Source organism: Aotus nancymaae, unplaced genomic scaffold, assembly GCF_030222135.1.
Source record: "Aotus nancymaae isolate 86718 unplaced genomic scaffold, 86718_ANA_hifiasm-v0.15.2.pri h1tg000076l, whole genome shotgun sequence".
NCBI classification, from domain to species: domain Eukaryota; kingdom Metazoa; phylum Chordata; class Mammalia; order Primates; family Aotidae; genus Aotus; species Aotus nancymaae.
Window position 1 is genome coordinate 25,222,507 of NW_026988491.1, and position 16,634 is coordinate 25,239,140.

Sequence of the window (16,634 nt, forward strand, 5' to 3'; positions counted from 1 at the left end):
ATGTATCATAAAATGATAAAAGCTATATTAGAAAAACCTACAGCCATTATACTGAACAGGCAAAAGCTGGAAAAATTCCCTTTGAAATCAGGCACTAGACAAGGACTCCCTCTCTCACCACTCCTATTCAACATAGTATTTGGAAGTTCTAGTCAGAGAAATCAGGCAAGAAAAAGAAATAAAGTGTATTCAATTAGGAAAGGAGGAAGTCAAACTGTCTCTATTTACAGATGACATGATTGTATATCTAGAAGACCCCATCGTCTCAGCCCAAAATCTTCTGAAACTGATAGGCAACTTCAGCAAAATCTCAGGATACAAAATCAATGTGCAAAAATCACAAGCATTCCTATATACCAATAACAGACAAACAGAGAGCCAAATCAACAGTGAACACCCATTCACAATTGCTACAATTGCAATCTACCCATCTGACAAAGGGCTAATATCCAGAATCTACAAAGAACTAAAATAGATATACAAGAAAAAAACAAACAACCTGATTCAAAAGCAGGCAAAGGATAAGAACATTTTTCAAAAGAAGACATGTATGAGGCTAACAAATATATGAAAAAATGCTCATCATCACTAGTTATTAGAGAAATGCAAATCAAAACCACATTGAGATACCATCTCACATCAGTTAGAATGGTGATCATTGAAAAATCTGGAGACAACAGATGCTGGAGAGGATGTGCAGAAATAGGAACAGTTTTACACTGTTAGTGGGAGTGTAAATTAATTCAACCATTGTGGAAGACAGTGTGGCAATTTCTCAAGGATCTAGAAATAGAAATTCCATTTGACCCAGCAATCTCATTACTCGGTATATACCCAAAGAACTATAACTTGTTCTACTATAAAGACACATGCACACGTATGTTCACTGCAGCCCTGTGTACAACAGCAAAGAACTGGAACCAACCCAAATGCCCATCAATGATAGACTAGACAAAGAAAATGTTGTACATACACACCATGGAATACTATATAGCCATAAAAAACAATGAGTTTGTGTCCTTTGTAGGGACTTGGATGAATCTGGAAACCATCATTCTCAGCAAACTGACACAAGTACAGAAAGCCAAACACCGTATGTTCTCACTCATAGGTGGATATTGAACAATGAGAACAGGCAGACTCAGGGAGAGGAGCATCACACACTGGGGGCAGTTGGGTGGGTAGGGGAGAGATAGCATGGGATGGGGAGGGATAACATGGGAGAAATGCCAGATATAGTATGCACCTAAAGTAAAATAAATAAATTTAAAATAAATAAATAAATAAATAAAAAGAAAAATATTGAAGGTATCACACTTAATAATTTCCAAACACAAAACAAAGCTACGGTAAACAAAACACTTCAGTACCGGTATAAAGGCAAAACACCAAAAGCAGTAAAACAGAAGGAAGCAGAGATATAAACTCTTGCATATATGGTTAAATGAGTTATTTACAAATAATTTATTGAAGCATTATCCACAAAAGCTAATAGGTGAAAACAATTTAAACTTCTTGTACCAAATAAATGGACAAATATAATTTGAAATACAAAGAAAATGAAGTATTACTCCACTTTTAAAAAGCAGAAAATTTTCTAGTATCTACCATAAAGACAAAATTTGAAGAAATTATGTTAAATTTAATGTTAGTCACACACACAAAAAAATACTTTAAGAATATACTTACAGGGAGTATCTAAAATAGTTACATCTTTAAAAAGAGAAAACAGAATGATGTTTGGAAAGTGCAAGTTAATAGGAATTAATAGTGGCTTCATGTATATTGCATATTTATTTTATAAAAATATGTTCTAGTGATATATTGCTAATATACTTAACTATATCATTGAAAATATTAAAGATTATAAATTTTGATATGTATTTTTTAGAATTAAAAATAAAACAACTATTCACAATCAACCAAAAAAACAAAGCCAACTCTTCAAGTCATGAAAGAGGGACAATATTTATACAAACAAACACAAACATAATTATATTGGCAATAGATATATAGCAGATTCATATCTCATTGTCTTAATGTATACAGGATTAAATATTGACATAGAAAATTTTACTTTATAAATAAAAACAAAAACACAATTAATTAATGTGACATAGCCTGTACTAAAATCAGACACAGGAATGTAAAATGGCAGAACACAATTTAACAACAACAACAAAAAATTAATGAAAACAATTGAATAAGAATAATATACTACTAAAGAAAGACTTCTTCTAGATAGCTACAGTTTTCAACTATGACTGCACATTTACAAAGAACATATTTTGGTGTTTTATTTTTTTTTCAACTTTTACTTTGGGTTCAGAGGTTACATGTGTAGGTTTGCTATATGGGTATACTATAGACTGCTAAGCTTTGGGGTACTACTACTATACAAGTAGTAATCACAGTACACAATAGGTAGTTTTTTAGCCCTTGTATTCTCTCCCTTCCTCCTCTAGTGGTACCCCATGTCTGTTGTTTTCATCTTTATATTTACATAACCCAGTACTTAGCTCTCACTTTCAAGTAAGAACATGCATCTTTTGGTTTCCTGTTTCTGCATTAATTTACTTTGCATAATGATCTCCATATGCATCAACATTGTTACAAAGAATTTGTCCTGTTTTTATGGCGATGTCGTATTTCAGGGTGTATAGGTATCCTATTTTCTTCATCCAATCCACCACTATTGGGTGTCTAGGTTGATTCCATGTCTTTGCTATAGAAGGCCATGAAGTTTGAATCATTAGTGTACAATGAAAGCCATAACATTTTATAGAAAATGCATTAGTATCATTCATACTTTAACAAATTTAAAGAAACAAGCACTGAAATGGTATAGAAGAATCTTCTTTATTACATCATTATTTTGCTATTTTTACACAAAATGTAAAGTTATAATTTGACCTTTAGAAGCAAAGCAAACTATTAACATTTCTAAATAATATAAACATTATAAATACTGTACAATATGGTATGAAACACTAATACACTAAATGAACAATTAGAAACAAATGCATATGATTATTTAAATCACATAGTTTGAGAAAAGTGAATAAAAATGCTAGTAACTTTTAATATTCAGTAAATGTATAAAAATTTTTAATGAATGAGGTGCCTATTAATTATATAATTCTGTTTTTATATAACATATACATTCAAGTACATTACCTTAGAACTTGTGAAATTACAGGCAAAGTTGGCATACAGAGAATGAGAAAGTAAAAAGAAAAAACGTAGGACACAGTCCTACTAATCTTCATAGTAAGATAAAATTATAGAATAGTTATTAAAAAATTAGTAATAATTGGGAGTTTATGCTGAGCAGTGTTGTAAGTAATCTATGATATTAGTGTTTTTAATAAATTTATGAGGTAAGTAAAATCAAATATTCAACCATTAAGTTATTTGTCATAGATGTTTTGTGCTCTGATGAAAGTTCTATCTCATTTTTTATATGATCACCTGACTGGAAATTACAAGGCAGAGAAAATATGACATTTGTTTCTGGTGCCTCTGGAGTCTCTTAACCAAATTTTAATGTTTCCCCTACTCCTTTCATAGATGTCTAATGTAATGCAAAAACAGATCTTTTAAAACAGTCTAACATAGTGGTTTCTGAAAATGCACGCACTTAAGAGAATTTAAGAGCATAGTAAGCATACATCACAAAATTTTTCTCCATCACAGTAAAATAAACAAACCTGGTTTTTAAGAATCAATTCCATTTGGAACACAAAATTTCAATCCCTATTTTAAACTGTGGTTTTTCTCTTTTACTTTTGAAGCTTTCACATATCTTACCTGCTAAATCATTTATACTAAGTGTATGACTATTATTTCCCCTCTTTCGCATTCCTGGAAATTTTCTATGCTGCAGAAGGTAACCAGGTTTAGTTTAAGACTGTCCAACACAACCAACACAATGATAAAGTAATGCTGAGAAGAAAGGTAAATGCTTGTCACAATACTAAAGTATTGCAATGCCAAAATCAACTAGAAAAGCAAAAGATTATAAAATCTTAAAAGAAAATGAGAAAAAATCTCTTTAACTTAGAAATAACATATAAAAGTAACAAGACATAACTGAGAACATGTTTGTGAAACACTAAATATCCATAGCCTGGATTATTGCTTTAATCAGTCTTTAAGTAAGTCTTTTAATATTAGATTAGATGGCTATGTATTGCTTTCCAAATTTCAGCAAAGGATCTCAGGACAAAAGAAAAAAAGGCAGTGGGGAGGGATAATATGGGGAGAAATGCCAGATACAGTATGCACCTAAAGTAAAATAAATCAATTTTTTTAAAAAAGAAAAAAAGCAGAAAATTTACCCCACTTGAAGAAACAAAAGGTGGGGAAAATAAGAGATGTTGTTCATATGGTACAAATTTTTAGTCATAAAACAAGTTATGGTGACTTAATTTACAGCTTGATGACTATAGTTAATAATGCTCTTATGTATGCTGAAAATTTGCTGACAGATCTTAATTGTTCTCAGTACACAAAAGGTAACTATATAAGGTGATACATCTGTTTGTTCACTAATTTTATTATACTAACCATTTAGTATGCATACACATAAAATCAATAAATTGTATACAATAAATATCAAAATATTCAGTTATTATATGTGAAAATATCCATGTTAAAAACACATACATATATACACAGATGTATACATATGAGCATTGTGTGTATATATACATATACACATATATTTGAATGACAGAGGCCCAGTAAGCCTTATATTAAAAAAGAGAAAATTCTAAAATACAAATTATTTAAAAATAAAGCTAAAATTGAGCTTTTAATATATACTCAACAATGTTTTAAGTTCCTCAATGACATAGTCTATTTTACAAATGTATGAAGCAGATAAACTGAAGCATATTACAGTTGAGGGATTTAGGCATAGAGAGTTTAATTTATCAATATCAGTTTATATAAAAAGAGTAACATTTTCAAGTAACAAAATTTTAGACGTTCTTATATTTAGGGAGATGCTTAGTGTTTTGATTAAATTACTGAGTATAAATTTCTATAAAATCACATTTAAAACCCCTGTAGGATAGAAAAGTATAAAGCAGAAACACACATCTTTTTGATGTTCCTGGGATTTCTTAACTAATTCCCAATATCATTAAAACTCTAATATATTTTAGACATCATACAAAAAAAGAACCTTAAAAATTGTTTAACATAGAGTTTCTCAAAATTACAGATATTACTATTTCTTTCAAAGCAATGAAAGAGCATTCAGATCGCATGTTCTTTTAAGTTATGAGTAAGACTTTCATTATCACTGTAAACTAAGAAAACAATCAAAATAACCGTAACTGAAGAGGACATTAAAAGTTAATGAGAATGAGACAAAAGATGTCCTTATGTCAAAGCAAGAGAAAGAAATGTAGGCTAATCAGAAACTATTTCCATTGGAAAAGAGCCTCTTAAATTATAATTAAAAATCTGGCACCCTCCTTGACACTGGGAACTCTCATTTGTGTCATCTGCTTCATTCACTCCTACCTACCTGGGTGTTTGACTACTGTCTCCTGTCTCTTCACATTCCAAGGATCTATTCCTTGCTCCAGATGGGTAATTAATTCTGGCTTGGAGTCACCAAGACCTGTTTTATTAAAAAACAGAACATAACTCTTGCTAGAACAGTCCAATTACCAATCTAGTACTGTGCTCAGTAGAGAAGAGAGAACATTATAAACGATTCTAGAAAATTAATCTCAATATACTGTTTCCTAAGGGGAATTTTATAATATTTATATTGTATTTTGAATTTGTGGTTTGTTAGCTCTACTACTCAGTAACAATAAAAAAATTAGTGGTGAAAAATTGATTTTAAAGTGTAGGTGACAATATTTTATGACACTACATTTTTGGTATTAAAAAAGATTATTGTTAAGATAAATCATCTTAAAAGTTTTTCTCCCTCAACAGATACTCATTTTCTTGCTTTATTTTGAAGCAGGATTCTGAAACTCATTCATGCAAAGCATAAATTCCCAGAAAACAAAACAAAATAAATTATTAAGTGTGGAATGTGAGTTGTATATTTAAATTATTCTCACCCAGGAACACCAGGTTTCTGTAGTTTTCTAACATCACATCCCTATACAAATGTTGCTGAGAAGAATCAAGGCATTCCCACTCTTCTGGACAGAATCCTATGGCCACATCCCTGAATGTCAACATTTCCTGAAAAACATAACATATTTAGCAAGTGGTCATAGGAAGAATTCTAAACTTTACATCAGGTAAATTGAGAGCAAAAAGAACTGTTTCTGACTTATATGAGTGTAATTATCCAATGAGATATATACATATATATATGTATATATTTGAAACAGAATTTCAATGCTGGAGTGCAATGCATGATCTCTGCTCATTGCAACAAATGCCTCCTGGATTAAAGTAATTAACCTGCCTCAGTCTCCCAAGTAGCTGGGATTACAGCCATGCACCACCATGCTCAGCTACTTTTGTACTTTTAGTAGAGACAGGGTTTCACTATGTTGGTCAGTCTGGACTCAAACTTCTCACCTCAGGTGATCCACACACCTCAGCCTCCCAAAGTGCTGGGATTACAAGCATGAGTCACTGCACCAGGCCCAATAAAATACTAAAGTACTCTCTAATGTATTCTTTAACTCTGATAAAAGAAAATCGCATAGGATCCACAAAACTACTGTATATACAATACTTTTCTTGATCATACAGTATAAAATGAAGGACACCAACACAGACATGTACTTCTGAAAGCTATATTTATATAATATAAAATAAGCTCTCTACAGTTAGTAAATAAAAACTTCATAGTAAAATAGAAACGCATTTCTCAAATCTTATTGTGTGCAACAATAAACAGGAGCTCTTGTTAAAATGTAGATGTTGATTCTGGAGATTTAGAATAAAGCTTGAGTTTTTGAATTTCTAACAAGTTTGCCAGTGGTGTCATTGCTTTTGGTCCAAGGATAATATTTTGTCAAAAATATAGTAAGTGGCGCAGCATAGGTTTTCAGATTATTTGACCAGTAAATGAAGATGAGAGTCTTCATTTTTTATAGCACGCTATACGTCAAGAGAATCTAAGAAAAAAGAACTATCAGATTAAATTTGGTTTAATGTTGGGAGTCTTCCTGTGTGAAATCTTGTAGAGCAAGTTTCACAATACAGGGAGGCTAGAATCCAGATACAGTGTCTCTGGGAAGGAGGGACGAGATCAGATATCCAGGAAAAAAGGAGAACCGCCTTAAAGATAAACTAGAGAAAGAATGCATTCACAAGGAACAATGCTTTAGCATAAACATAAACAATCATTAACCTTTTATGAGCATGTATGGTATTTGTTAATCTTCACCTTGCATAGTTGTGAGCACATGATTTGTCCATTGATTACTTATCTAGCTGTAACAATTGAGGAAAAGAAGTCTGAAAAATGTATATATACAGAGCTTCTGAAAGTAAAGTTGTTGTTGGAGCACTGACTCCTCAACCCTCCTGACCCCATCTGTCTGTCTTCTTTCTTTCCCGTGCACCCCCGACTCAGGTTGGAATCCTCTTGCTGGCTGAGAGTTCCCAGCAGTTTAAGCTTTTTGGTTTTTTGCACATCAGTTAATAAATGTCCCCTAAGTACTGATTAATAATAAAAATTAAAATAGATAACTCTAGAGTAGAAAAAATCTGAAGAACATATTTACCAAGTGAATACAATTCACATCAACTATAATAAAATAAATTGATTTCAGAGGGTGATATGCACAGGTTGATGAAACACTACTGTGATACTACTAACTCAAAAAAGAGTCAACTTAATCTGAATCTAGTCATAAAGAAACATCAGTTTTAAGGAAAGCTTAAGCTACAACTATTTCCTATGTTCTGTAATCTCTAATGGTGTCTATAAATAAGTTTAGTTTTAGCATCCTAGAGAGGCAGCTGCTTCTAATTATTTTTTTAGCTGTAGTTTTACTCTGTCATGCAGGCTGGAGTGCAATGGCATGTTGGCCTACTGTAACCTCTGCCTACCAGGTTCAAGTGATTCTCCCACCTCAGCCTCCTGAATAGCTTGGATTACAGGCACCCACCATCTTGCCCAGAAAATTTTGGTATTTTTGTGGAGATGGGGTTTCACTATGTTGGCCAGGCTGGTTTTGAACTCCTAACCACAGGAGATTCTCCCACCTCAGCCTCCCAAATTGCTGGGATTACAGGCATCAGCCACCATGCCCAGCATCTATTTGTTATTCAGCACTTTCTGAGTTTTCCTGGGCTATAAAAGCCATTCTCATTAAATGTGCATTTTTATAATTTGCTTGGCATAGAGTTAATGAAAGCTAACAGTACATTGCCTTTTTCCTCACTGATATCCAAGGACCTCATCCCATCTCTAACAGGAATCTTGGGCATCCACAACTTCCCATGTTCAAAAGCCTCAAAAGGAACATTTGTAACATTACATGTCATAAATTCAAGGTGATGACTTTTCTTGGCTTATTACATGCTGGATGCAGAGAATTAAGAGAAGGCTCTGACATATAAGAAAGAAATATTTATCAGAGTCCCTTGCCTATTATAAGAAAAAAAAAGAGGGAAAAGAAGTTAAAAGAAACTTATTAGGCAGGAACATCACAAGTAGAGAAGTAAACATTTGCAAATTTTACAAACATGACATTTCAGAAGGAAAACTGGACACACTCCCTGACCTGAAACACATTCACCTTAGAATAAGCCAGTTTTTCATTTTTCTCCTCCTCCTGTGTAATCCCAAGACACGTTATAATCTCCACAAATTACACCTGCATCTTAAAAATACGCCTTTGAAGCATCAGCAAATCTCCTTCCCCTATATCACCAAACCCACAGGCAGAAGAACCTAGAATTGCAGATAAAGTCTGCCTTTTTCTCTTCTTTATCACAGGAGTAGTTCAGAAACAATAAAATCATATAAAAACCAAAATATGAGCTTCTCCTTTCCAATACTCAGGTGTCCTCCTCTGCCAGAGATGCCAGCAATTTTTGCTGCAGCAATGGGAATATGGGCCGCCCTGACCTGACCATGCCAAACCCAAACAGCAGTCTCTATGATCTTCATTTGCAAGTAAAGCTAAACTCACCTCTCATAAATATATCTGGAAGCACTCATGGTTGACCCTGGGCTCACCTTAGCCTCACATGTGGCACTTAATTACAACAATATGGCTGCAGAGGAAAAGTGGAGGAAGATGACTAAACAGAACCCTCTAACAATTACCTCCCTGATGGAACAACAAATTGAAAAACTATCAAAAGAAGAAGCATCTTTATAAGAACCCAAACTCAGGAGAGTAGTAACAGTAAACTGAAGATGGTAAAAAAGCAAGCACTGGATTGCCAACAGTACCTCTCCTCCATTCCCTGGTAAATCAGCTTGGCAAGAAGAGCAAATGAGTGCTTACAGAAAGAACAGTGCAATGAGGGTGAGACATTGCAGTACAACGCAGTGCTGACTGTCATAGCAGAAAGCAACACAGGGCAAAGTTCAGCCAGGGCCCAAAGAGAAAACACTTATAATAGTCTGCCAAAATGTTAATTGTCCATTTTAGTGGTCAAAAACCAAGCTTCAGATAGCCCCACCACGATGGGCTAAAGCACTCTGGGGTCCTGAATAAATTTCAAAGGCAGTCTAAGCCATAGGAACTGCAATTTCTGGGCAAATGCTGGTGCTTTGCTAGACTCAGTCAGAAAACTTGAAGTGCATGTGATCTTGTGAGATACCAACAGAGATGCCCATAGATGTGCTTACATTATCCTTACCCCAGACACAAGCAGTGCAGCTCAAAGCTTCAGGAGAAACTTTTTCTGTCTACTTGAGGAGCGGAAAAGAGAGTAAAGAAGACAGTGTCTTGCAACTTGGATACCATCTAAGCCATAGTAGAATATGGCACCAGGAAAAGTCCTGAGGCCCCTCATTCTAGGACATAGTTCCCGGGTAACAGTTCTAGACACATCTTGAGCTAGAAGAGAACATACTGCCTCGAAGGGAAAAACCCAGTTCTGGCAGGATTCATCACCTGCTGACTGAAGAGCTGTTGGGACTTGAATAAACATCAACAATGACCAGGTAGTACTTGCTGCAGGCCTTGGATGAGACCCAGTGCAATCCAAGCTGTGGCAGCCATGTGGAGACACTTCAGCTTGAGGAAAGGAGAGAGAAAAGTAAAAAGAACTTTATTTTGAAACTTGTTTACCAGCTCAGCCATAATGAGGTAGAGTAACAAGGGCTCTTGAGGTCTCTGAATTTAGGCCTTGGCTCCTGGATAGCATTTCTGGAACAACACTGGGCCAGAGGGAAACTCACTGTCATGAAGTGAAAGATGCAGGCCTGGCAGAGTTCACCACAACTGATGGAAAAACGCTTGGGTCTTTATTGAATATCAGCTGTAGCCTGACAGTACTTGCTGTGGGCTCTGGGAAGAGCCATTGGGTCTTCAGTGAGTATCAGCAGTAGCCCAGCAGTACTTGCTGTAAGCTCTGGGAAAAGCCCTTGAGTCTTCAGTGAGTATCAGCAGTAGCCCAGCAGTACTTGCTATGGGCTCTAGAAAGAGCCCTTGGGTCTTTAGTGAATATCAGCAGTAGCCCAGCAGTACTTGCTGTGGATTTTGGGTGTTGGTGGCCAAAGAGAGTGGCTCCCTATGCTTGAGAAAAGGAAGAGAAGACAAGATAGTTGTCTTGTCACTTCAGTGCCAGCCAAGCCAGAGCAGAATAGGACACCAAGTAAATTTCAAAGGTTCTGACTCCATGTTCCAGATGACATTGTTACTTTCACAAAGATGATTGCCCTGAAGGAAAGGACATGGGTCTCACTGGATTTAGCATCTCCTAACTGAACAGAACTTGGGCCTTCAGTGAACATCAGCAGTAGCTAGGCAGTGGTCACAGTGGGCCTTGTGTGAGACTCAGTCCTGTGCCGGCTTTGAGTCTGAAACAGTAAAGTTCTAGTGATGGTGGCCACAGAGGTACTTGTGTCACCCCTAACCCAGCTCTAGGCAGCTTGGCATGAAGAGAGAGACTCCATTTATTTGGCAGAATGTAAGAAAAGGGAAAAAAAGAGTCTCTACTAGTTTGCAAGCATCACAATGTTACAGGGTTTGAGGTTTCCCTTAATGCAGATATGACTGCAATAAACAAAAACTTAAATTACAACACCGCATTCCCTTTGAATTGTTAGAAAGCCTTTCAAAGAATAGGTATATATACATTAAAAAAAAGCCCAGGTACAAAGACAAAATTAAAAACCAAACTCATTAAAGCCCAGGCATCAATGAACATTCACAAAAATTAAGATTATTTAGGAAAACATGATCTCATTTAATGAACTAAATAAGACACCAATGTGCAATTCCCGAGTAACAGATATATGTGACCTTTCAGACAGAGAATTCAAAACAGCTGTTTTGGGAAACATCAACAAATTTCAGAATAACACACAAATAAATTAGAATCTTATTCCATAAATGTAATTAATTAAAGTGATTTTGAAATATGAAAAAGACATTCTGGTGTTGAAAAACTCAAAAGACATTAAAGAATGTATCAGAATCTCTTGACAGCAGAACTGATTAAGCAGAAGAAAAAATTAGTAAGTTTGAACACAGGCTAGATGTATCAGAATCTCTTGACAGCAGAACTGATCAAGCAGAAGAAAAAATTAGTAAGTTTGAACACAGGCTATTTGAAAATATACAGTTAGAAGAGAAAAAAAAAAAAGGAATGAAAAACAATAAAACATGCTTATCAGAGCTAGGAAACAGCCTCAAAAGGGCAACTCCAGGACTTATGGCCTTAAAGAGGAGGGATAGAGATAGTTCAGGGTAGAAAGTTTATTCAAAGGAATAAGAACTTCTCATACCTAGAGAAAGATATTAATATTCAAGAACAAGAAGTTATAGAATGTCAAGCATAATTAAGACTACCAAAAAAGTTTTAATAACAAAATTCCCAAAGAAAAAAGATTCTAAAAGCAGAAAGAGAAAATAAACAGGTAATATTCAAACGAGCACCATATGTATCACAGCAGACTTTTCAATGAAAACCTCACGGCCCAGAAAACGGTGGCATGACACACTTAATGTGCTGGGAAACAAAACAAAACAAAACAAAAACAAAACAATCCTAACAATTTTTATCCAGGAATAATAGATCCAGCTCAAATATTCTTCAAACATGAAAGGCAAGTGAAAACTTTTATAGATAAACAAAACTGAGGAATTTTATTAACACCAGACCTGTCCTGCAAAAAATGCTAACAGAACTTCTTTAATAAAAAAAAAAAAAAAGACATTAATAAGAATAAGAAAACATCTGGTAGAAAACTCACTGATAATATTAAGTACACAGAGAAACACAAAATTTTATAGCACTGTAAATGTGGTATGTAAGCTATTCATATTTTGAGGAGACTAAAAAATTATTCTATAACTACTTGTAGTTATTAAATATAATAACTCTTTCTCTACATTCTGTTCAAGGCCATAACTCTTACATTTCCTTTTTGAGGCTGTTGCTGTTATTAAAAATACTAACAACAAGTTTAAGACATTGACAGCATAATAAGAGAAAAGACAGGATAAATGGCAGGCAGGGAGAGAGGAAAGACATCAAAAATCAGTTAAAAGAATGACAGAAGTGTCTTTACTTACCAATAATAACATTAAATGTAAATAAATTAAAATCTCCCATTAATCAAAATATATAGACTGGCCAAATGGATTAAAAAAAGAAAAAAAAAAAGACCCAACAATCTGTTGCCTAGAAAGACACACACATTCCCCATAAAAACATATAGCAACTAAAAATAAAGGAAAAAGATATTCCATGCAAATGGAAACCAAGTAAGAGCACAAATAGTTATATTTATAAAACAAATTTTAAGACAAAAACTATAAAAACAGACAAAATTATGATAAAGTGCTCAGTTCAGAAAGAGGATATAATAATTGTAAATGTATATACACCCAATACTGGAGAACTCAGCTATAAAGCAAATATTAAAAAAGGAACAAAAAAATCAAACCCCATACAGTAATAGCTGGTGACTTCAACACCCTACTTTCAGCAGTGAATAGCTCATCCACATAGTAATATCAAAAAATAAACATTAGACTTAATCTGCACTATGGACCAAATAGATCTAATAGATATTTACAAGCATTTCACCCCACAGCTGTAGAATATAAATTCTGCATCTCAGTACCAGGATTATTCTCAAGGACTGATTATATATTAGGCCACAAAGTGATTCTTAAAATATTTACCCCCAAATTAAATTATATTAAATATTTTCTCTGACTATAATAGAATAAAACTAGAAATCAATAACAATAGCAACTTTGGCAACTATACAAACACATAGAAATTAAAATTAAAATATACTCCTGAATAACCAGTGAGCCAAAAAACAAATTAGAAGAAAATTTAAAATTTCCTTGAAACAAATGAAAATGGAAACACAACATGCCAAGACTTTGGATTAGCAGTACTACGAAAAAAGTTTGTAGCAATAAGTGCCTACAACAGAAATAAGAAAAAAAAAAAAGACTTCAAATAAACTATTGATGTATCATAAAGACCTAGAAAAACAAGAGCAGACCAAATTCAAAATTAGGAGAAGAAAATAATAAAGATCAGAGCAGAAATAAATAAAAAATTAGAAAATATTTAAAAAGAACATTAAAAGTGAGTTTTTTGAAAAGAGAAACAAAATTCACAAAACCTTAGCCAGCCTGGTTGGAATTCAGGGCCCGATAGTGTTGAATTACTTTGAGATCTAAAGTTGCCAAGTACACTGAAAGATAGAGCTGAAATGACAAACTGCTCTGCTATGAAGCTATTTTTTTCTAGAAATGTGGTTAAACTACTCTGGAAGAGACTGCATATCACAAATACATGGATAAACATTCTGCCTGCACATTTGGGTGCAAGCCAAAGAGAGAAAAGCCTCTTTGAATTAAAGTCTTAAAAATAAATAAATAAATAAATAAAGTCTTGTGGGGACTTCATATGTTTATATCCTGTCTGGTAATTCTGTACAGTCTTTGGGAAGCACAATTTAAAACAAAATTATCTGGCCAGTTGTGGTGGCTCACACCTGTAATCCAAGCACTTTGGGAGGCTGAGGTGGGTGGATCACTTGAGGTCAGAAGTTCAAGACCAGCCTGGCTGACATGGTGAAAATCCATCTCTAATAAAAATAAAAATAAAATATATATATATATCTCAAAACTAGCCAGGTGTGGTGGCAGGCACCTGTAATCCAAGTTACTTAGAAGGCTGAGGCAGAAGAATCACTTAAACCCTGAAGCTGGAGGTTGCAGTGACCTGAGATTATGCCACTGCACTCCAGCCTGAGCAACAGACTGACACTCCATCTCAAAAAACAAAATAAAATCTCCAAACTCAGAGATGCTCTACAATGGTGGATTTTTAAATTATATAATTAAACCAGAGTGTGATAGGTAACACAGGCAATCTGCTAAGACATTACAAAAACAGACAGAAAAATCAACATATTAAGTCCTTAGGTAGAAGTATTAACAGCAGAATTTGTCATATATAGGTTATCCTAAGTTTACCTGGTAATTGAAAAGGTCATGTGTATATAGGGCACATTCAATGAGAACATAAATTGGTTAAATTCTCACTATGTTTCCCAGGCTGGTCTCAAATTTCTCTCCTCCTGCCTTAGCTTCCTGAGTAGCTACGATTACCAGGGTGAGCCACTGCACCTAGCTATGTGTTGAATTTTTTTAAAAAAGTGATCTGAAATACACATGGTTGGCTGGAAATTTATATCTGTAGTTAACAACAATCCCCTTAATCTTGCTAAAAGAGCATCCCCTGCTCACCCCCAATGGCCTGACATGGTCCCCACTCCCATACAGGACAAAGAACCTGAACTAGACCATCAGGTGCCTCCATTCCAAACCCAGAACTCACCACACCACAGGCTCTGTGGTGTGAGACACAAAGAACATGTGTAACTAGTCAAAGTTGACTTTGCAGTTGTGGGGCTTAGCTTCAGGCCCTTCCTCAAGCTAACCTTCTTCTCTATTAAATGTCCTTGGTCACATTCTCAAACATAATTATAGAAATGTCTAGATTTTTAATCCTGCTCACACTACCTTTTGATGTCATGAGTTACTATCTAAACACATTTTAGAACAGTGCCTAGCATACTGTATACAGCATTATCAAACATATTTCCCAGAAAAAAATACAAACATAATTTCTATTTGTAGATAATATAATATACCTAGAAACCCAAGAAATTCAATAAATACAAAGATATGGCATAGTGGCTGCATAAAAAAACTGTTTATAAAATAAATATAAAAATTAATGTCCTATCATATTGAGATACCATGTTACATACACATTACAATGGCTAGTATTTAAAAACAATAATATAACCCCTATAACAGAAATTGGTGTAAGGTATGATGAGAAATAGGAATTTTTTTTTTTACTGCTGGTCCAAATGTAAAATGGTACAGCCACTATAAGAAAGTGTAAACATTTCTTGGAAAAAAAAAAAAGAAAAACATAAAATGTACGTTCTATATTTAGAACATAGAATTATATGATCCAGATATTCCACTACTAAATATATATCCAAAAGAATTAAAAGCAGGAGACTAAAGAAATATTTGTATGCTTGTGATTATGGTGACACTATTCCCAATGGCCAAAAGACAGAAGCAACCCACATCTTCATCAGTGAATAAATAGATAAACATGATGTGGTATTTACATGCAATGGAATATGATTAAGCCTTAAAAAAAATTCGGACACACGATGAAGCTTAAGGACATTATGTTAACTGAAATAAGCCAATTTTAAAAGAACAAATATTGTCTAACTCCACTTACATAATGTACCTAAATGGTATAATTCATAGAGACAAAAAGTAGAATGGTGGTTATAAGACACAGTACAGAATGGGAAATAAACAGGTGTTGTTTAAGAAAAGTAGAGTTTTAACTCTGCAAGATAACAAGTGTTATGGAGATGGATGGTGGTAACAGATGCAAAACAATGTGAATGTACTTTGACATCACATTATATACACTTAATAATAAATTAAAGTGATGAATTTTATGTTATGCACATTTTATCATAGTATTATTTTAAAATAATTTTCATACAGAAAAACCAATAAAAATTTAACATATACAATGAAGGAGAAGATGATGTGACAAAAGCTAAAATAAATACATTTAGGAGGACATTTTAAAGAAATATGTAAAACGTAAGAACAACTTTAAAAGACAAAAAAACCAAAATTTTTTTGGAACATCCGAAAAACACCAATTTTAACATGATTTCAGGTATTTAACACAATAGACAAATAGTTGGTGAATAAAGTCAGGTAGCTCATAAATTTGAAAATAAAAACAGAAATGCACACGTGTCAAAAACCCCACAATATTCAGTGCCGCTGTAAGATACAGACACTCTTGTGCAATCAAAGTAGAAGAGAATGTACAAAATACGTAAGCATTCACTCTGGATTCTGGAAATCCAATTCTATGACTATACCATGCAAGAGACCTTTACAAACATTAAGAAAATA

General features: G+C 34.0%; 1 protein-coding gene across 18 annotated transcripts in view; it reads right to left on the reverse strand.

Annotated features, from left to right (window-relative positions):
- Window positions 1–16,634, reverse strand: part of LOC105706701 (zinc finger protein 737-like) — a 67,484-nt gene that overhangs the window by 12,624 nt on the left and 38,226 nt on the right. For 14 of the 18 annotated variants that reach the window (XM_064368298.1, XM_064368301.1, XM_064368297.1 and 11 more), the window contains 3 exons: window positions 6,093–6,219; window positions 5,540–5,635; window positions 1,690–1,713 (listed from right to left, as the gene is read on the reverse strand). In XM_064368298.1, coding sequence (XP_064224368.1) covers window positions 1,690–1,713; window positions 5,540–5,635; window positions 6,093–6,219 — 247 coding nt within the window. Of the gene's footprint in view, window positions 1–1,689; window positions 1,714–5,539; window positions 5,636–6,092; window positions 6,220–10,073; window positions 10,245–16,634 lie in introns of those variants that run through there. The other 4 variants (XM_012437241.2, XM_064368292.1, XM_064368306.1 and 1 more) reach the window with 3 other exon arrangements.